Source organism: Mixophyes fleayi, chromosome 3, assembly GCF_038048845.1.
Source record: "Mixophyes fleayi isolate aMixFle1 chromosome 3, aMixFle1.hap1, whole genome shotgun sequence".
NCBI lineage: Eukaryota > Metazoa > Chordata > Amphibia > Anura > Limnodynastidae > Mixophyes > Mixophyes fleayi.
The window spans coordinates 282,838,297-282,859,749 of NC_134404.1; the positions used below are offsets into that span (position 1 = coordinate 282,838,297).

At 42.8% G+C, this 21,453-nt stretch overlaps 1 protein-coding gene across 1 annotated transcript in view; it reads right to left on the reverse strand.

The window, feature by feature from the left end:
- Nucleotides 1-9,835: 9,835 nt before the first annotated feature.
- The window catches only part of LOC142144604 (interferon-induced, double-stranded RNA-activated protein kinase-like), a 58,893-nt gene continuing 47,275 nt past the window's right edge, over nt 9,836-21,453 (reverse strand). The window contains exons 16-19 of the mRNA XM_075203682.1: nt 13,759-13,902; nt 12,591-12,689; nt 10,352-10,414; nt 9,836-10,267 (exon numbers count right to left, since the gene is read on the reverse strand). Of these exons, the coding sequence (XP_075059783.1) occupies nt 10,157-10,267; nt 10,352-10,414; nt 12,591-12,689; nt 13,759-13,902 (417 nt within the window). The 3' untranslated portion in view covers nt 9,836-10,156. The remainder of the gene's footprint in view (nt 10,268-10,351; nt 10,415-12,590; nt 12,690-13,758; nt 13,903-21,453) is intronic.

The window sequence follows — 21,453 nt, forward strand, 5'->3', positions numbered from 1 at the left end:
AGTTGGCACTATTGAGTACTGAGGCGCAGAGTCTAACACGCCTCCTGGTTTTCACCAGGGACCCCCACAATGAAGTATGGACTCCACTGCAACAAGTGTGCAGGTCGCAGCCCTCAGTATCAGTTCACTGGAGAGGTGTCCAATGAGGCAGCAGTGAAGAAGCACCAGAATACTTGATGGAAGTCTGGATTCAGCAATGCACAGTGTAGTCAGCAGAACCGGGTCAAAACCAAAGAGACAATCACAGCCAACATCAGAAGCTGTCATGCCTGAGGATCTGTCTGTACCCAGACTGGGTTGCGTCTCTGGAGCTGGACTAGTGACTATGTGGACAAAGCTGGGTGGACTGAGAGTGTTCCTCTGCCTGTAGTGAATGGACTGCTGCAGATGGTAATTACATTAGCATAGGAGAGCAAACAGGAACTGGATTGCTGGACCGGACTGGAACTGTGAACGTAATGGAACCGGAATGCTGTAACCAGAAAGCTGTAAGAGGATTGCTGTAACCGGAACAGAACCGGAATGCTGGAACAGTATTGCTGGAACCGGAATGGAACTGGAATGCTGGAAGGGGATTGCTGGAACCGGACTGGAACTGGAATACTGTAACCGGAATGGAACCGGAATGCTGGAAGAGTGCTGGAATCAGACTGGAGCCAGAATGCAGACTGCACTGTCAGTGCTGGATTAATAGCAAGGCTGAAGCGAGATAGATAGCAAGACTGCAAACTGCTGGGAACCAAGTTGGCTTCTGAAATACAACACTGCACTGGCAACAGGTAAGGGCTCCAGGAAGTCCTTTTATAGTTGTTGTTGACTCCTGATTGGAGACTGCAATCAGCTGGGCAGAAGCAGCACTCTGAGTTGCTGAGATGGATCAGACTATATCCAAGATGGCAGCTCCCATGGACTGGTTTTGGAGGTAATCAGAAATGGAGGCTGTTATCACCTGGTTGGCTGAGAGGAATCATGTGACTGAATCCAAGATGGCCACACCCATACGCTGATTCTGGAGGGATCTCTGGAGTGGAGACAGACTGGACAGCATCTTACATAGAGGTCTGAAACCAGCAGAGCCTGAGGACCGCAGGGACAACTTTGAAAGGCAGCGAAGAGGTAAGTGACAGAACCTGAGAGCCTGGTGTGTGACAGAAGCAGAAGAATGGTCAGGAAGCCGAGTCAGAACCAGAATATCACTCTGAGCCAGAATCAGGAGCTAAAGGGGAAGTCAGGAACAAGTCGCAGTCAGAATCCAAATGAGCAAGAGTTACACAAGAAAAAACGCTGAAGCGAGGCTGAAGACTAAATCCTCTGGCACCCTAATGGTGTCTGAGTGATCTTTAAATAAAGAAAAGTGTTCTCTGATTGATGCTGCCGTTTTCGGCGGTAAGAACTCAACCAACCGCTAAACAGGAAGAGAGTGTCTCTCGTCGCTATGCGACGGAAAACCACGCTCTGCGTATGCATGCGAATAGAAGTGGAGAAAGTCCCGTCGCTATGCAACAGGACGCGAACATCGCAAGGGGGCAGGCGTCCCTCTGGAGGCAGAAGCAGGACGGCGCCTGACAGTACTCTCTATCCTCTCTTCTTAGTCAAGGTTTCTAAGTTCGCTTCCCTCTCCTTCTTAAACTTAGCCAATAAGCGAGGGGCATGGATCTCTTGCACATCGACCCAAGACCTCTCCTCTGGACCATAACCCTTCCAGTAGATGAGATATTGGTGGCGACCTATGGAAATCCAGAAATCTAAAATCCGATTGATCTCCTACTCCTCCCCATGTTCTGTGCTCAACGGAACCGGGGCAGTTCTCTTCACAAATTTGTTTAGCATGAACAGCTTTAACAAAGAAATGTGAAAGACATTATGAATCTTGAGTGATGGAGGAAGAAGAAGCATGAACGTGACTGAATTAATGACTTGAGTGATCTGAAAAGGCCCAATATAACGAGAAGCAAGCTTCATGGTAGGAACTCGAAGTTTCAAATTCCGTGTGGACAACCACACTCTGTCTCCAACTTGAAGGCTAGGAACTGGTCTACGTCGATGATCAGCGCTGGACTTGTAGTGTTGGGAGGATTCCAATAACTTGCATCTAGCTTGAGACCATATTCGGGAGAAAACCTGAATGAGATTATGCACGGCCGGGAGAGCTGAACCAGGTTGAGAAAGTTCAGGGAGGAGGGGGTGGAGCCCGTATTTAAGAAAAAATGGAGATGAACCAATGGATTTGTGCACATGGTTACTATGAGCAAATTCTGCCCAACACAGAAAACGATTCCATACAGACTGATTGCTCGAGGAATAAGTCCTGAGAAATGGCTCCAAATCTTGGTTGGCCCTCTTGGTCTGTGAATGATGGCCTGATAAAAATTTTAGGCCGACACCCAACTCTTTGCAAAATGATCTTCAGAACTTGAAAACAAACTGAACTCCTCTATTAGAGATTATATCCCGGGGACAACCATGAAGGCAGAAAATCTCTTTAATAAAAGAGGCTGAAGGTAGTTCCTTGAGAGTGATGAAATGAGCCAGTTTGGAAAATCTATCCACTACTACCCAGATGGTATTGAATCAATGACTAGCTGGTAGATCGGTGACATAATCCATAGAAATACTAGTTCATGGTCTCTCTGGAATAGGAAGTGACACTAGAGGTCCTGATGGTGATTGCCTAGGGATCTTATGTCTGGCACAGACTCCACAAGCAGAAACATAGGCTTCCACGTCTGCATGGATAGATCAGTCTGGGGACAAAAGCATGAAGAGGCAGAGCTTTTTCCTTGAATCATGTGTAAACCCTTTTTGTGGGCGGAGACTACCTTCCGCAGGAACCAGGCTACAGTCTTCATATGCTTATTACTGACCAACTGCTCCAAAATCTGTTTACAAGCCTCATGTTTCCCAGTGGGGGAAGGAAGGTTTTGTTCCTAATCAGTGTGCTCATTCAACTATGGCTAAATTCTGATATATGTTATAAAGTGAAACATAAATAATAGATTATTTATGTACTCTTCATCACTCCTATACCAATAGAGGAGGCATCAACCTCAATGGAGAAAGGCCGAGACAAATCAGGTTATTGCAAAATAGGGGCGGAGGAGAATGCCCTTTTTAAGGACTGGAAGGCACTGAGAGGCTTGGGAGCCCATGATTTAGATACTCCCTTGCAGGAAGTGTTCTCTGATTGGTGCTGCCGTTTTCGGCGGTCAGAATGCAACCAACCACTATACAGAAGAGAGTGTGCCTTGCGCATGCGTGTGGATCAGAACCGAGGAACGTTGCGTATGCCTGCAAATAGAAGCGGAGAATGTCCCATCGCTATGCAACAGGACGCGGACATCACAAGGGGGCAGGCGTCCTTAGGGAGGCAGAAGAAGGAAGGCATCTGACAGTCGGAAGACATTGCCATCATCTTGTACTATTATTATGAAATGCTTGGCTTTGCCCACCTATATCTTTTATTAAACTGCCATCTTACTAACTAGCTAATTCTGTCTGTTTGATTTACATCCTATGCCATCCAATAGATTGTAAGCTTGTGAGCAGGGTCTTCTTACCTCTCTGTCTGTCTGTATTACCAAGTATTTTTTTTCTACTGTGTTTGTTCCCAATTATAACGCGTACAGATTTTTTTTTATAAATAAATGCTGCTGATGAATGCCATCTTCTTATACTATTAAGAAATGCTGGTCTTCGCCAACAATTTTTTAAACTCCCATCCTATCTGCCGCTACTTTGCCACTATTTTTAATTCAATGCTTTCTTGTTTCCTAATAAGAAATATATTGTTTATTAAACTGCCATGCTATATGGGGCTGCTCTGCAAGTCAGTTGTATTTATTTCCAATGCCATCTCCTAGTTGCTGAAAAACATATCACTCTTTTGATGCTAGATATTTAGCCTATAGGCAAAATAATTAAGTACTAATTCCATATTATGTTTATATGTATTTTTTGTTAAACTGCCACTCTCATGTCAATCCGAGGCTGCTCTTTCTGTATATTTATCTTATGTCCAATGCTACATTCTTGTATTATTAGGAAATGTGGACTTTGCCCACCTGTGTCTTTTATTAAGCTACCATCCTATCTGCTGCTGCTCTGTGTAACAAGTCGTGGCGATCCGCAACTCGCTTTCTCCAACTGTATCCCAGCTGTCATGGCAACAGCTGGGACATCACCATGGCAATAGCTGGGATGCTCTATTTACTAGCGCCAGCAATGCTGGCAGCCGGACGCATGCGCATTAGAGTGCAATAGTCTGCTGGCTAATTAATTAGTAGGTTGCAATTAATTACGCAACTCTTGGGGCCTGTTGTTACACAAGTCTTTCCTCTCTTATAATTGCTTATTTGGTGTATTTAAGGCAGGGAGGGCTTAGCCTCCCTGCCGGTTATAGCGTCTGTGTCCTGCACTATTGCTGACCTGCTCTGTCCTGTTCTTTGGATACTCTGCATTGACCTGTTGTGACCCTTGGCCCTGTGTGAACTTTGATTGCCCCTGACCTCTGCTTGTTGTCTGGATTAACCTTACTCGCTGCCAGCCCTGACCTTTTGGCCTGTCCCTAACTACTCTACTTGCTTTGGACCCCTGACCCTAGATCGTTCCTGACTATTCGCTCCGGTTTTGGCTACCGCCTCCTATCCATCAGCTGCGGTATTGCATATAAACTTCCACTACACAAGAGGTTAAGACCTGGGGGCATCCGAGTACCTGTGAGCACATTAAGCTCTCCGGGAAAGGCGGCTGCTATAGGCGAAGACCTCTGTCTTCTGTTCTGTATGCTTATATCAATAGCCACGAGCCCTAACAATCTGACCGTCTTTCATTTGCTTCTATTAGCAGAAAGACATTACACTGCCTTAAGACTAGAAATTTAGGCTATATGCACTCATCTCATCATCTCACCCTACAGCCTGTCCTCTTGACCCTTTTCCCTCCAAAATTCTCCACTCCCTCTCCTCCACTGCATGACTACCTCTTCAACCTGTCTCTCTCCACTGGCATATTTCCATCCTCCTTTAAACATGCACTCATCTCATCAATTCTCGATCAAACCTCTCTTTCCAACTACCGCCCTATTTTTCTCCTCCCCTTTGCCTCCAAAACTACTTGAGCAATTAATGTACACCCACTCAATCTGTTCTCAAAAAAGTTATCAATGATCTAATAACTTGAAAGTCTAAGGTTCATTTCTCCATACTCATCCTCCAGGACCTCTCTGCTTTTGACACTGTTGATCACCCTCTTCTCCTACACACCCTTCACTCCATTGGCCTTTGTGGCATAGTTCTTTCCTAGTTTACTTCCTACTTATCGTACCACTTCTTTATTGTTTCCACCTCTGGAACATCCTCCATTCACTCCCACTATCCGTTCTGTTAGGATATCACATGGCTCTGTTCTTGTCTCTTTACTTTTCTCACTCTCTGGGCTTTGTAAATTCACATAGAATCACGGAGAATACACTAGATTAAATTTATTTTAGCTGAAAAATGGTTCCAAGGCTTAGTTACAAAAATTAATAACAAGACACAATATATTTACACAAATAAGTTTCAGAAAATATAACAGGAAATAAAATCAGAATTAATACTTACTAGTTAAGACCCGGTGAGTGAGGGAACACAATTGAAGAAAAATAGGACATTTCAGTCTTGATAGACCCCCCTCATGAAAATGCACACAGCAATGTCTGAAGCAGAAGATTTTAAACCCTTTTTCACATAGCTCTCACCCCCACCTTTTGAGTTTATCTGTCAAAAAGCACAGATTGATATCCCAAATGTTACAGGGCTTTCGAAGTGAGCTAGGGATGTCCTGAGATCGGAATGTTGACAGGGCCTTGAGTTCTCACCTCTGCTCCTTTTGCTTGGCTAGATGGTTTACAACTTTGGGGCTTCAAATTCCTCAGAGATACCTATCTATCCCTGGTCTGGCTAATTTCAACAGATTATTGACACTTGCATAGGTTTAAACTCATGTCAGTTAGCAAAGCACACATTCAGATTACATTACAAGGTTACATACAATATACATTGTCATAACAGAAAATAACAATCAGTCATTACATATACTACATAATCGTCACACCTCCCTCTAAATCCAGGGCACCGAGAACTGTGACCTGTACCAGGGCCGTCTTTCCCTTTGGGGACAATGGGCAGGTTTTTGGTTTTTTTTGCTGCCTCCGACGGGCTCCCCTGGGCTGCAGGGCCCATATATATAATAATTATTGTTTTATATATATATATATATATATATATATATATATATATATATATATATATATATATATATATATATATATATATAGGGGCCCCGGTGCACTGCTTTGCCCGGGGGCCCAAAATGTTGTTAAGCGGGCCCTGACCTGTACCTGTCTCTCCTGCTCATTCACCACTTCTGCTCCTTGGCACGAGAGGCCATCTGCGTTTCCATGTTCTGCACCCTTTTGGTACTGAATGGTGAAGTTATATTGCTGCAAAATTAAATTCCATCTTGAAAGCTTACCATTATCCCCAGAAACTCTATTCAGTCAGGTTAGGGGATTATGGTCTGTAATAATGGTGAAATCCCATCCATACAGGTAGGGCTGTAGCTTTTGCAGTGCCCATACGATGGCTAGGCACTCTTGTTCTATGAAAACAAATAGATCCCACAGAGCACATATGTAGCATGTATCTTGAAATAATAGTGATAATTTAATGTACAAGAACACTGCACATATTTAACCAGGTCTACTGACTTCTTTAATAAATACTTTGTTCCGATGGAAACTCTGTCTACATCTAACTTATAAAACATTAAAACTGGATATTTAAATGGAGTCCCTTAGATGATATATGGCGGCGGTTCCCAAACTGTGCGCCGCGGCTCCCAGGGGTGCCGCGGCGCTGTCACTGGGGTGCCGCGGGCCAGACATAAAAAAAACAAAAACACAGAAACTTACCAATCCGTCGGTCGCCGGGACCCAGCAGCCTCCTCTCTCCTGCAGCTGTCACTGATTATTGACGTCAGTAACAAGCTGCAGGAGAGAGGAGGCTGCTGGGTCCCGGCGCCCGACGGATTGGTAAGTTTCTGTGTTGTTGTTTTTTTATGGCTGGCGCCTGGCACGGGGCAGAGTGATAGGTATCGTGGTAGAGGAGGGGGACAGAGGATGGTGACAGCGGGACAGAGGAGGGGGACAGAGGATGGTGAGAGGGGGACAGAGGATGGTGACAGCGGGACAGAGGAGGAGAGCAGAGGATGGTGACAGTGGGACAGAGGTTGGTGACAGCGGGACAGAGGAGGAGAGCAGAGGATGGTGACAGTGGGACAGAGGCTGGTGACAGCGGGACAGAGGAGGAGAGCAGAGGATGGTGACAGTGGGATAGAGGTTGGTGACAGCGGGACAGAGGAGGAGAGCAGAGGATGGTGACAGTGGGATAGAGGTTGGTGACAGAGGATGGTGACAGAGGAGGAGAGCAGAGGATGGTGACAGTGGGACAGAGGTTGGTGACAGAGGATGGTGACAGAGGATGGTGACAGCGGGGCAGAGGAGGAGAGCAGAGGATGGTGACAGTGGGACAGAGGAGGGGGACAGGATGGTGACAGCGGGACAGAGAAGGGGGACAGAGGATGGTGACAGCGGGACAGAGGAGGAGAGCAGAGGATGGTGACAGCGGGGCAGAGGAGGGGGACAGAGAGCAGAGGATGGTGGCAGCAGGGCAGAGGAGGGGGACAGAGAGCAGAGGAGGGGGACAGAGGATGGGGACAGAGAGCAGAGGATGGGGACAGAGAGCAGAGGAGGGGCACAGTGGGGCAGAGGAGGGGCACAGCGGGGCAGAGGAGGGGGACACAGCGTGAGAGGGGCAGTGGAGGGGGACACAGCATGAGAGGGCAGAGGAGGGGACAGCGTGTGAGAGGGCAGAGGAGGGGGACATTGTGAGAGAGGGCAGAGGAGGGGGGACAGCGTGACAGAGGGCAGAGGGGGCAGTGTGAGAGAGGGCAGTGTGTCTGGATGCAGAGGGGGCAGTGTGTCTGGATGCAGAGGGGGCAGAGTGCCTGAGGGCAGAGTGTCTGGATGCAGAGGGGGCATTTTTGCATACAACTAAATAAGTATTTCTGTCCTGACCTAAATACTTATTACAATTTTTTGACCCAACTACTTCTAAAACAGGACTGCTCAATAACTATTTTGGAGGGGTGCGTTGAAAAAATTTGGAGACTCTAAGGGTGCCGCGAACTGCAAAAGTTTGGGAACCACTGATATATGGAAACATTCAATCAATAAAAAGTCTTAGTAGAGACTCCTATAGCTCTCAAAGCAACTAGGTCACATGTAATCTTCTTTTCACTTCCTCACTCAGAGGGTAAAAGAAGGGCTCCGCAATATTAAAAAACGTAGGAAACTGCATGCAAAGAAAAAAACGCTAGAGTACTCACGCTTTCCACAAGTTCTTAAACCTCATTTTGCAGTGCAGAGTCGCTTACTAGTTCCAATAGACTTAGCGTCTGGTCATATCCCCAATAAGTGCATAAGGCCTGGCGTATGTCCAAAGTGTAGGTGATTTCCCTTCTCTTGGAATGCAAGGTGCGTTCCAAGAGCACAATGTACAATATTGTCATCAGACACCTCTATACTTGCAGGAGCTGGAGGAAGGGGGGTCTCCTATAAATTTGAAGAGCTATTGCTTTGTAGACTTCCATATTGTAATCTCCTCCTGCATCAGATTCAGCGAGTCATATGTTAGTATAGGTAGATAATATGTATCTTGAACCCATTGTCTAAGTATAAGTCAAATGGCAGATTTGCTTATATTAGGTCTGTTCAAACAGGGGTCAGCATGGCACAGAGGGGTTAATAAACGGGGGGCAGCATGGCACAATGGGGTTGAAAAGGGGGTGAGGCATGGCACAGTGGGATTGAAAAAAGGGGAGGGAGCAGCATAGTATAGTGTGATGAAGGGGAGCCAGGTGAAGGGGGCAAAAGCAGCATGGAGGGCGCAGTGTGATCATAAGGCATGGCGATGATGAAGGGGCACATTATTGTAATATTGGAGCTGGAGGAAGGCCTATTTATTAATCGTGGGTGGTATTGATTTAATGCCAGGGTTGTTTGGAATTATCTAAATGTAGCCATTTTTTTTTCCAAATAGGGCCCTCAGCATTCCAGGATCCAGACAAGTCGCAACTAAAGAAACATGCAGCCACAGGTAGTGAAAGTGAGAAGAACAGGTAGGAGAGAGCATGACAGTATGTGAAATGTTGTGATTCTAGTAGGGACAATGGCAATTTTTGGTGAGTGTTGTGCCCAATGTAAGGTGCAGGCCAAGACTGAACTCTTTGTGTACACACTGCATTCTTTCTATACTACACTGTGGTGCTAGATGTCCTGAAAGTCAGGAGTGCTTGGACATATGTGATGCTCCGGCAAATTGAGAGCCTAGTGATTTTGATGTGTTAGCCACGCCCAATTGCGCATTTGCCACGCCCCCAAATGCATGACTACACCCCCGGAAAATTTTGGGCCGGCGCAATTTTTTTTAGCATACTCGACTATAAGGGGGGGGGGGGGGCCATGAATTTGTTGTACCGGAGGCCCTGAATTCCTGTTGGCAGCCCTGCTTGCATGTGCAGGGACACAATTGCTGCTTCATTCACAGGACCTAGTACTAGAACTGTATGAAGGAATACTACCAGAGAAGCAGGGGGTTACATTATGAGTCATAGCTGTAATTAACAGATTTCAGTCTCACTTTTATATTTTGCCAATACAAATTACAGCTTAGAATGTATGTACTGAAAACCTTGTTTGTATAAACGTACCAACACCAAATCAAAATACCCATAATGTTAATCATGATTTTTTATTTGCTAATTGCACATAATCAGGTTCAAGTAGAAGGCAGGTAACAATTGATATTTTAAGCGTTGTGGATGCAGAGCAGTCATATGCAAACACTGTAGTCACTGTGCATGTGGATCCGCTCCAGAACGGTGTGCAATGAGAAGATTTCAGCATCGTCTTCTTTTCTCACACACTTCTCCCATTATAATCACAAAATAACTGCACTTGGTAATACAGTGTATTTTCTTTAAAAAACAGAGTATTGTATAAAACACTTCTGATTAAGATTTTGGAAATGTACACGTTTTCACATAAATGAAAAGCTTAGCGTGTTTTTGCATTAATGTTCGTGTTTGCTTGAAAAGCGATTATTAATTCTGCAGCTGAGGGTCTTTTCTTAGGATCAGTTGACAATATTTTCTTTATCTCATATTCCTATTAAGACATAAATTAGAAAGGTAATTATGAGAAGGAAATACATGGGGAAGAAGAGGCAGTGAAGCTTTAGTATGAATGTACCTCAATGGGGTATTTCTCTTCAAACTGCCGAGGCAATTCACCTTTCCGTAATTTCTTCCATTCCTAAAAGCAAACAAGGGAAAATTAATTAATTATATCCCAAAGAATTTAGTGGAGAGGGAGGGCAAAGATTGCGTGTGACCATGTAATGGTCAGTTGCCATTATAACGCCACCTAATAGTAGATCATAAGTGATATATTTATCTGCTGCTATTACGAATTGCAAGAACATTGTGCATCTATTTTGCTCCTCCGCCTAATGTTTTATTCCGTTGCTCTGTCTTACATCGTCATTCTTTACTAAAATAAGCGTTGCTTACATTATATAAAGATTTCACTTGCCCAGTCGCACAGTGATCCAGTATATGCTATCTGAATGGTGACTGCTATGAACATTACCTGCATAAAGTCATTACAAACAAGATAAGAAATGTGGGAAGGCGGAGAAAGGATTTTTATAAATGTGAATATTTGTCAGCCGTACATATGAACAGGTGCTCTTTCCTACTTTGCTATTTGAAGTTTAAGCATTCATATTAATTTGGTAGGTTTGGGTGAAGTCAAATTAATAGTTGTTGGCAACTATAGACTAGATAACTTTATATAAAACTTTAGAAGCTCGGCTGGAGGATCTTTCCTCAACTACGTCTTTAATGTGTGCTGAATGTAAGGGGAATTCATGTTTTATTTTATGTGTTACAATTGTACAGATCAATTTTTTTAATTCAATTCATTTACAAAGTTCCATATATGGATTTATCCAATATGTATGGCAAAAAAGACTGCAGGGAAAGGCAGACATCCGATCACTGCCGCCGGTGAAAGGTGATGTGCATACAAAAATCCTCTGCAGTCACCCACTAAATTGAGGACATGTAAATGTTCAGTCTCCACCAGTTAAACTTTGTTGTTGACAAAACTCGATCTGCAGCAGAAAACCTTGTTTTGGCAATTAGAATGAGGCTAAATACTGTGGGGCATGCTCACATTTAGGAACACGTTTTATAGTTAATCCAGGTATACACCATTTAAATGGACGTAACCATGTCTAAACAGGAGAAAAAAAAAGAAACATATGCTGTGGTCTGCATTTTGTACACCATAAGTGAGAGCAGTGGCTTATTCAGATTTAGTCACTGCCTCTTCTAGCTATGACAAGAATAGTGTTCTTTCTAAAAACAAATATAGGTTTAGAATGATTCCACAAAACAACTCCAAAATTAAAAACACAACTGAGGCATCCTGCTAGGCAGACACAATTACACAAGCACTTCATGAGTTTTTGGTAGCAAAGTAGAGGTCCTATGCTTTAATATATTAGTAACAGATCTGGACTTGAGTTATAGTAGCCTGCACTTAGCACTTATTCTACTTTTTGTATTTTAAATTAAAATACAAGATTAATTCTTTTGTGTTCATTGTGTATTCACCATAAGGCTGCAGAGCAATTTTAACCAAAAGGGATTTTCACGGTGCCAACAATGACAGGGGGCACACAATTACTTAGTAATGGAGCTCGACAAGTGAAAACCTGGAAGAGCTAATATCTCAACCTCCAGGTAACATTAGCTAACGGAAAAGGTATTAGGGCCTACAAATGTCATCTCTTCCTAAGACTCACTTATGTCTTAAGGTTGTCTTGTGATACTCTTTACTCCAATCCTCCTTAAAAATCCCCAGGGTAGACACATGAACATTTATCCCTTTTGCTGTCAAGTTAAAAATCAAACTAACATACCTCCCAACAATGGGTAGGGGGCATGGTCACGCCTCAATGGAGGAGTGGCCACTTATCAATGGGGGCGTGACCGCTTCACAATGTGCTGCCCCATTCTTATTTCCCTAATAAACACCTTCCCTGTCATGAGCTTGGCACCCGCTCACCACTGCTCTGCCATCCACAGCCGCAGAGAACACAATACTTTCCAACTTTCCACCCACAGGACAAGGCTGTCCCGATTGGGATGGCAGGACAAAGCCCTCAAATCAGGACTGTCTAATTAGTTCATACCACCCAACCGCCTAAATGGGGACAGTTGGGTGGTATGAACTAATCATACACAGGTTTCTAAGTTGAAGTAAGGGCATTTCTTGATAGCAATTGTCAGCAACAATGTTGAGTTTAATGTAAATAAAAGAAAACTGCCACCCATATCATGAAGTAGGGTTGTAAGAATCACAAATCATGGAACATACTTTAACTTATCGATAATTTAGATACAGTGCAATCAAGACCTACTGTTGCTCTCTCGTGTCCAGTGCCAAATATCCACAGAAGTTCAACTAATATTAATCCTAATGCAAATATATCAACTTCATTTTCATACATGTCTTCTTTCTATTAAAAAGATAAAACAAGCAAAATAAATTAGTAGGCACATACATATTTAACTAGTAGCATAAGTAACACAGACAGACAAATCAATTGGACACTTTTTTAATTTTACACCAACTGTTTACCAGGGTGCTACCATGGGCGACACTGCGGCACAGTGGTTAGCATTGTTGTCTTACACAGCTGGTTTCATAAATTTGATTCCTGACCAGGGTTCTATCTGTGAACGTTCTATCCATATTTGCATGGATTTCCTCTGTGTGCTCCAGTTTCTTCCCACAGTCCAAAAACGCACTAGTAGGTTAATTGGCTTCTAACAAAATGAACACTAGTGTGTGTGTCTGCGGTAGTGAATTTAGACTGACAACTACAGGAGCGAGAACTTTCAGGTAATTTGTTTGTTTGTCCTTAAAGTTCACTTTGGTATTTGTCCAAAAAGTACTTGATGTTTAGACTCCAGGAACAGCATATTAGATCAGATAGCATATTATGATTGTATAATTTATAGTTACAAAACAAACTGGAAGCTTGAGGACTTTATGCCCAGAGCAAGCCGAGTTTGGATGTCAGGGTCTCAAGTTAGGATCAAGCTATATACCTAAGTATTTATATTTGGATACGGATGTCAGATAAACTTTACAAGTTTGCTCTAATAGGTAGATTAGGTTTAATACACTTCATGAGTTTAGCCTTTCCTATATAACATGGAAAGTCTTCTATCAGTGCTCAAAAAAACGTTTGTCTTCAGTTACCCAGGATTCCTCCTGAGAGAAATCAGGTTGAAGTAAAATGGAGAGAAGCTGATTTACAGACTTTTGGTAGGTCATTTATAAACTACGAAGACTGTATTAGCCTCATATCAGAGAATTTGCAGATCCCACAAGTAAAACCTATGTGGCTAGAGTGTGATTTACCAGATGAATAGGAGTGAAACAACTTAACCCATGTGTCAAACAGAAGGTCACTAAATACTGGAATTTAAAAGAATAAAACAATTGGCAAATAAGAAATAAAGCAGTCAATAAAGTCAGCCTCAGAAAGTTCAATGAAATGGTTCAAGTGAAATATGTACCTGTTCTGGAGCCATGTAGGGTGGTGTGCCAGTTCCTTGAGTTCGCTGAAGTGCTTGTGTCTCGTGTTCCCCAGTCATTTGAGTTACTAACCCAAAGTCTCCTATTTTCACTATGAAGTCTTTAGTAAATAATATATTTGCAGGCTGTAACACAAGCATAACCATGTTAAAGGAAATGTTATTAAACAAAGCATTATCTTGACTGTAGAACGGTGCATGAGCACAACTTGCGGCATTATTTACAGCTGTACGTATCTCACACTTGTGGCCTCGTGCTCTTCCAGAGGCAGATGAGGGGTGTTTTTACCTGCAACTGGAGTACAGGAAGGGCCAGGACACACACACCAACTGTGTTAGTGTTTGTCCTATCCCTTCCTGGACAAACACTAATGTATTTAAAGATACGTGTTAGGCTACAAGTATCTTCAAATACATTACTTCCACAGCATGCTAACAAAAGAAGGGTTAAAGTATGTGCCTTGCAAGAGAATATTCACAACACACACATTTTGGGCTATATTTAAGGTTGCACATATCATAACATGCATCAAAGTACAGATGTGAGAACGCAGACACACGTGCAAAAGGGCATCATTTACCACCATCTCAAATTCACTCTGTATGAATTTTTCCCAAAGTAGACAACCCTGCTTAGATCTGATGGAGGATCACGGACACTTATAATATAACCTATGTTCTTTGCCATCATGGTATACACTTATGTCAATACAAGTTAACCCGTGCATGATACTCATGCATTCTAGTCAAATCAAGCTACCGTATATACTCGTGTATAAGCCGAGTTTTTCAGCACATTTTTGTGTGCTGAAAAAGGCCCCCTCGGCTTATACACGGGTGAACTTCCTGGTGTCCGGTCCCTCAGCTGTTAAGTTCCGCAGTGGAACGCATGTGAGTTCCACTGACAGGAAGTTTTGCATTTGGAACGCAAACTTGCGTTCCAAATGCCGAACTTCCTGTTGGTGGAACGCACATGCGTTCCACTGCGGGGTGAAATATATGCCGAATGGATTAAGACTGATCTCGGAGATTCATCACGACATGGTATCGTATTGCATATGTATCTATTACCGGATGAAGTGTCACACTATCTCCCTGTGTAGAGATTGATCTGCTATCTCCAGAGTATTTCATATTCGGTTCACTCAATTGAAACGTGTTTGTTTCTATGTATTTGTTCAACATTACCGAAGTATTGCAATACCGGAATGTGCAGAAATTGATCCGCTTACTCTACGAGAATTACCATTTGGTTTAACAAATTGAGACTTGATTGTCCCCCTATTATTACCGGAACAGTGTTATACCATCCTTATGCACAGAGAACCAGTAGTTTGAATTCACAGGTTTTTGATTGAGCAATACATTCAGTTCTTTCAAGCACTTCGTGGACCCAATGATTGTATGAGGACTTCCACTTTCAGAGTTACACCCACTTCACAGAATTCAGGGTGTTTGCGTTCCAAACACCATCAGCTCTCACTTGAGCATTTGAGACATTATCTATTTGTAGTCTCCTGAGGAGTGCTTATTGGCCATAAATTATATCTTCACTGCGTATGAGACTACTACAGAACGCTGACGCCTATTCATAGCATTAAACTGAAAAACACACATGATATAAAAATGTGTACAATAAAAATGCATATACAGATGTAAATAAAAAAACATAATAATGAATAAATCTAAAAAAATTACCAGTAGCTGCTGCATTTCCCACCCTAGGCTTATACTCGAGTCAATAAGTTTTACCTGTTTTTGGTGGTAAAATTAGGTGCCTCGGCTTATATTCGGGTCGACTTATACTCGAGTATATACGGTACTTAAAAAGGTTCTTGTCATGCATTTGGGGCTAGCCCAGGCCTCCTCAGGGGAAGAGCGTTACTTCCCGACGTAAGCGCCCTTTTTTAACGTGGTTTTATCCACATGTCACCACCTCATCATTCTTCTCCATCACCGCCACATCCTTAATCTCCATCGTCTTACTGTTCTAAAACCTCTCGATACACAACGTTTCTGCTAAACACCTTATCGCTGTGCTCAATCAGTCTTCCTTGAAGGGCAGTATTCATAACCTGCACTTTTACATCACTGCTTCTCCGTACTCGTGAAAATGCGACATACAATTGTCCATGACCAAACACAGGCTCTGGTAAATAAATACCCACACGGTCAAGAGTTTGAGCCCTCAACTGGAAAATTTAGCCTTTACTACCCCTCCCACGGGGGGAAGGGGGGATGATGGAAGTTAACTGACTTCACTATTATCATTTTTGTGTCAAATAATGTCAGTATACCAAACTTCAGGTCAATTGGATGAGCCCTTTCTGAGAAAATAGTTTTTCCCACACACTAACACACGCCGCTAGGCTTATATATATTAGATAGGAAAGACTGAGTAGGGTAGATGGAATGGCAAGCTTCATTCAGGAGCAACTTAAAAAATATAACTTTTTGCCTGATCAGGTTTAAAGGAACACCAACATAAATTGATTTTGTTCTTACATAGCCTGTACTAAAAGATTAACCTAAAACTATGTCTAGCATAAGAATTCCCCTGTGATATAAGCCACTTTAGTGAATTGTGTCTGCCACATGTTTGCCTGTTCTGTCATATTTTCCGGACAGTGCCATGTCCCAATGATATCACACATATCCATTGCCATTAAGATGCACATTTTGAGAGGATTATCACACTCAATTAGACTGACAGAAGAGCTCTGGGAGAAAGCAAATAAACCAACTGTACTAAATGGTGAATTCTACAAGCAGACTTACAAGCAGCATCATAGAAACCAGGTAGTAAAGTGCTATAACAAGAATATTTGTATCCATTCACATTGCTATATTAAATATAAAAGGGAAAAAATATAGTTTAAAAGTAACCAAAAACATTTCCTTAAGACATTTCAAGATAAACAAATATATAAATAAAAATGAACAAGACTAGAGATGCTCAGGCTCGATTTTCAGAAAACCGAGCCCACCCGAACATAGCTGATCCGAGCACCGAGTCGGCTCGGTACTTTCACGCACTCTTGGAAGTGAAAACGAGGCAAAACGTCATTGTTGCATCTTCGGATCTTGTGAGTTTTAGATTCTATAAGTACTGCCCTCCATGGAGATCCAGCGCCATTTCACAGAGAGACACAGAAGGGGTAGCAGGGTTGTTGGCAGTCTCTAGTGCAGTTGGGCAGCATCATAGCTAATACAGAAAAAGGAGGGGTGGCAGTGTTCTTCAAAGTCTCCAGTGACATTTTATAGAGTTATAGCTCACACAGAAACAGGAGAGGTGGCAGTGCTGAAACAGAAATTCAAATAATAGGGCTGGCAGTGTTTTAAAAAGTCTACTGTGACATTTTACTGTGCCATAGCTTACTGGGAAATAGGAGAGGTGGAAGTGTTCAGTGCTGAAACAGAAATTCAAGTAATAGGGCTGGCAGTGTTTTTAAAAGCCTACATTGACATTTTACTGTGTCATCAAAATGGATTCACATCAGTCCACAGAAGACCAGGAGCATCAAGCAGCTGCTGGCACAAGTCATGATGATAGTAACCCCTCTAAGCCATCAGCTAAAGCCTATGTTAAAGTGCATAGTGTTTTTAAGTCAGGGAAACAAACATGTAAAAAAACACCTTTTACCTTGATCAAGAAAAAAACATCTGTAATCAAGGCCAAATTAAGTGAAAAAAATAAAATAAAATTGCCAACATAAAATTCTGTACACGCAGTAGCAAGGAAAGAATCAGGCCTTCGCCTTTCTCTATGAGTGCTAGCTCTGCAACTGTCACTGAGGCATCTTCTTGTAAAGTCATTCATGATGATGCAAGAATGGAGTGGTGCCCATATACTTTTACGTGTAAAAGCCGAGCTGGAAGAAAACAGTAAGTTATTAGAAGAAACTGTATGTTAAGATTCAGAAATTCCTAAAACTTATGCTGAAAAAATAACAACAACAAGCAGTCCAGCATCAGCTAGGTCCCTTCTCTCAGCTAGATCCTGGCACCTGCAATCTACACCCATAACACCTTCCTCATCAATATCCTCAGTAGCGATCAGAGTTAGTCCTGCATCCAAGTTGCTAGGGCTAGATGAGTCCTCCACTATCCAGGATTCCTCAGAAGAATTCTTGAGCGTTAGTCCCACTGCTGCTGCTGCTGGGGTTGGATCTTCATCCCAGAAGCAGACCAAGAAGAAGACTACTAGTAGTTTACAACAATAGACGGTTAAACAACCCTTTGCAAGAGGAAGCAAGTATGAAAGCTGTCACCCAGTCGCAAAGCAGGTCACAGACGCCATGGCGACTATGCTAGTACTAGATCTGCACCCAAGGACAATTTCATCTTGCACCACTATTCCATTCAGCTACCGCTGTGTGCCAATGTTACCTACATGTGCTCTATACTGCTGTGTGCTTTTCAAAACTCGAAGACACCCATTGATGGTGCAGATGACTCAGCACAACATTTTGACATCTGATCTGCTCTACTGTAAAAGAATTGACCAAAAACCGTGACACCTCTGCCGTAACTCCACCTGATCCTATTATCTACTATCAACATCCAAAGAATGGTGGAGGATTATTATAATTTTGTTAATGGTATGAAGACAACAGTTTTATAAACAAAGAACAAAGTTGCTTGCAGAAGTAATGTTAGCATGGATGTCTAAATACACGTGTATATGTATTACTCCAACCTTCCACTTTGCATCACTTTTGCAGGGTTTGTAATCTGCACTTTACGTCAAAGGTACCTAGCAATATTTTATTTTTTGGGGGATTAGGGCTGATTTCAAGCTCAGTGATGACCTTGTTTTTGTTGTGAATGTCAATGGCTCATTTTAGTGCATTGCCTGGAAGAAGATTCAATATACTCATGTCAGAGTGATCATAGCCAATTTTTGGACACCTGGCGGATTTACCCTTCTGAAGCATCTTTTCAAACATCCTTTCAATTGCTTCTCTCTCGTACGTGTGACCACATACTTTGTTTTTCACTGGGTTCACCATCTCCAACTGTGTTAAAGGAGTGCTCTGGGTGACGGCGTTCAACTCGTCTTTATCTTCTAAATCTTTGACTGCAGGGGCTGGTGACACACCCATTTGTTATCTCATGTCTTAGCTGTTCTTTAAACTGGATATATTTATCATCCTCCTCTGTATTATTCTTATGAAGCGCAGTGTATCTCTCGTGTACAAGCTTTCTTAAATCCGGGATCTCATCTAGTGGGTAACGTTTTAACTTAAGTACTCCACAACTGCATCTATATATTAGTTTAAATGCAGCGTACTCCAACACGACGGATTCCATGCTGCCCACATGTTACATTTCACAGTCTGTCTGAAGCAGATGTAATGCCACTCCAGGTGTAATATCCATTCCTGTGTCTACATAACTTTGGCAGTTCTTCAGGGATGAGAGAGAGGTATCCAAAGAGAAGAAGGAGATTACAGATGCAGCATGAGCAGACATGGTTTAATAATGTAGAGTTCATTGAGAGCACTGTTGGGCTTAAGGCAGATAAGCTATTAGTAGCTTGTTATGTTGGGGCCCAAACAAATCAAGCACTTCAGCCACTAAAGTGTCACTCCTGGTCACTGGAGTGCTTGCTTTGTTAAACTGTCCTTTTGAATATCTTACTAAGGGTGAGTGGGAGAGCCCAAGGACAATTCCATCTTGCACCACTTTTCTTTTTTATCGGCCACTGCTGTGTGGCAATGTGTCCTAGATGTGCAATGAACTGCCGTGTGTTTGTGTCGTTGCTCTGTCGATTAGCATCCAGCCAGCTCACTGCAGTCTTTGTCCGAAAGTGGATGAAAATAATATTGTGACCTGTGAGGTGGCATTCCTATACTTGTGGGGACATTGACCTGTTTACACACCAACACCTTGGTCATAGTGGGGACAAAAAATGTGGTCCCCACAAATCTTACAAAGGCTAATCAATGCAGGGGACCTTGCTTATATGCTCAGCATAAAAATCTGGCATGTCCCCGCTTCACTTTTGACAGACCAAAAGTGTGCATGTATCCGATGTGGAGCGAAGAGTGTGTGTGCATCCCACCACTAGAGGTCAGTTGACCCTCCATACGTATGTTCCAATATGAGCAGGAAGAGGAAGAGAATGCAGCTTTCTTGGTCTTTTTACACCAAATAGGGATAAGACACGGTTGCATCAGACTGCTGCTGAAAGTAAAGTGGGGCCAGTGGAGCATGACAGAGCCCATCAGCATCTCCGACTATAGCCCAGAGAGCAGTGGAGATGAGTACGCCCCTGACACTTCAGAGGAGAGCGGTTCAAACACCAGTGGTGACGCCCCATTGCCTGACTGTAGAGCAAAGTGCAGGTACCCACAGAGGTGTTCTATGCACGACCACTCTCGACCTCCTGGCAGCAGTGACACAGAAGGTCAGAAAGACGGTGCAGTGTCCGTCCAAACACTATCCAGAAAGAGTGATGGCTCCAGGGCGTATAACAAAAAGCACTTCTGTCTGTACTGTGAATAGTCCCTCTCAAAAACCAAGACCAAGATCACAGAATGGCTGTTATCTGCCAGTGACTGCCAGCTGCCTGCTGCGTGGTTACAGCAGTCACATGGTACACAGTGCAGCAGGCAGCTGGCAGTCACTGGCAGATAATAGCCTTTCTGTGATCTTGGTCTATTTCCTCCAGGCTTGACATACAGCAACTCTGTGCCAGCACCACTGCCACTCCAAGTAGAAACTGTTTGACTCGGCGGATGAGATTGGTGTTGCAGTTGCGATATTAATAGTACATACTTATTTTACCATCGCCAAGGAGTTTTGGTTAAAGACCTTACTTCAGGATAACCAAGGAGCCAATACACAGATAAGCGGTTTTATTTCTTATATTTGGTACGTACGCCATCTTATTATTATACTGCACGATACCATCATATGCTGATTTGTCTATGAATAACCTTTATCCATCCTGTACATCGGTATTTTTGAACTGACTGCGGTGCGCAAATATAAACACCATCTGGTTATATACTGTCCTTCTATATCTGTATTGATTTTATATAATATATATATATATATATATATATATATATATATATATATATACATACACACACACATACATATGATATATATACATGCATACATATAATATACAAGTTAACCCGTGCATGATACTCATGCATTCTAGTCAAATCAAGCTACTTAAGGTCTTAAAAAGGGGAAGAGCGTTACTTCCAGACGCAAGCGCCCTTTTTTAACGTGGTTTTGTCCACATGTCACCACCTCATCATTCTTCTCCATCACCTCATCCTTCATCTTTATCGCCACATCTATCCAGATGTCTATCCAGACACAGGGATCTCTCTCAGTGGTCCTGAGTATCACACTCCTCTTGCTCTGTCACCACCAACCACTCCCCACTGTCACCCCTGGCAACCACCAACCACTCCCAACTGTCACCCCCGGCAACCACCAACCACTCCCCACTGTCACCCCCGGCAACCGCCAACCACTCCCAACTGTCACTTCTCCTTCAAGAAATATATATATATATATTTTTTTTTAAAATCTTTATAAACACTTTTAAACAATTAACAAATTAAATTAACAAATTAAAAACATCTTAGTATACCAAATTTCAGCCCTTTCTGAGGTTTTTTTTCCACACAAACTAAGAATTTAGTAGGT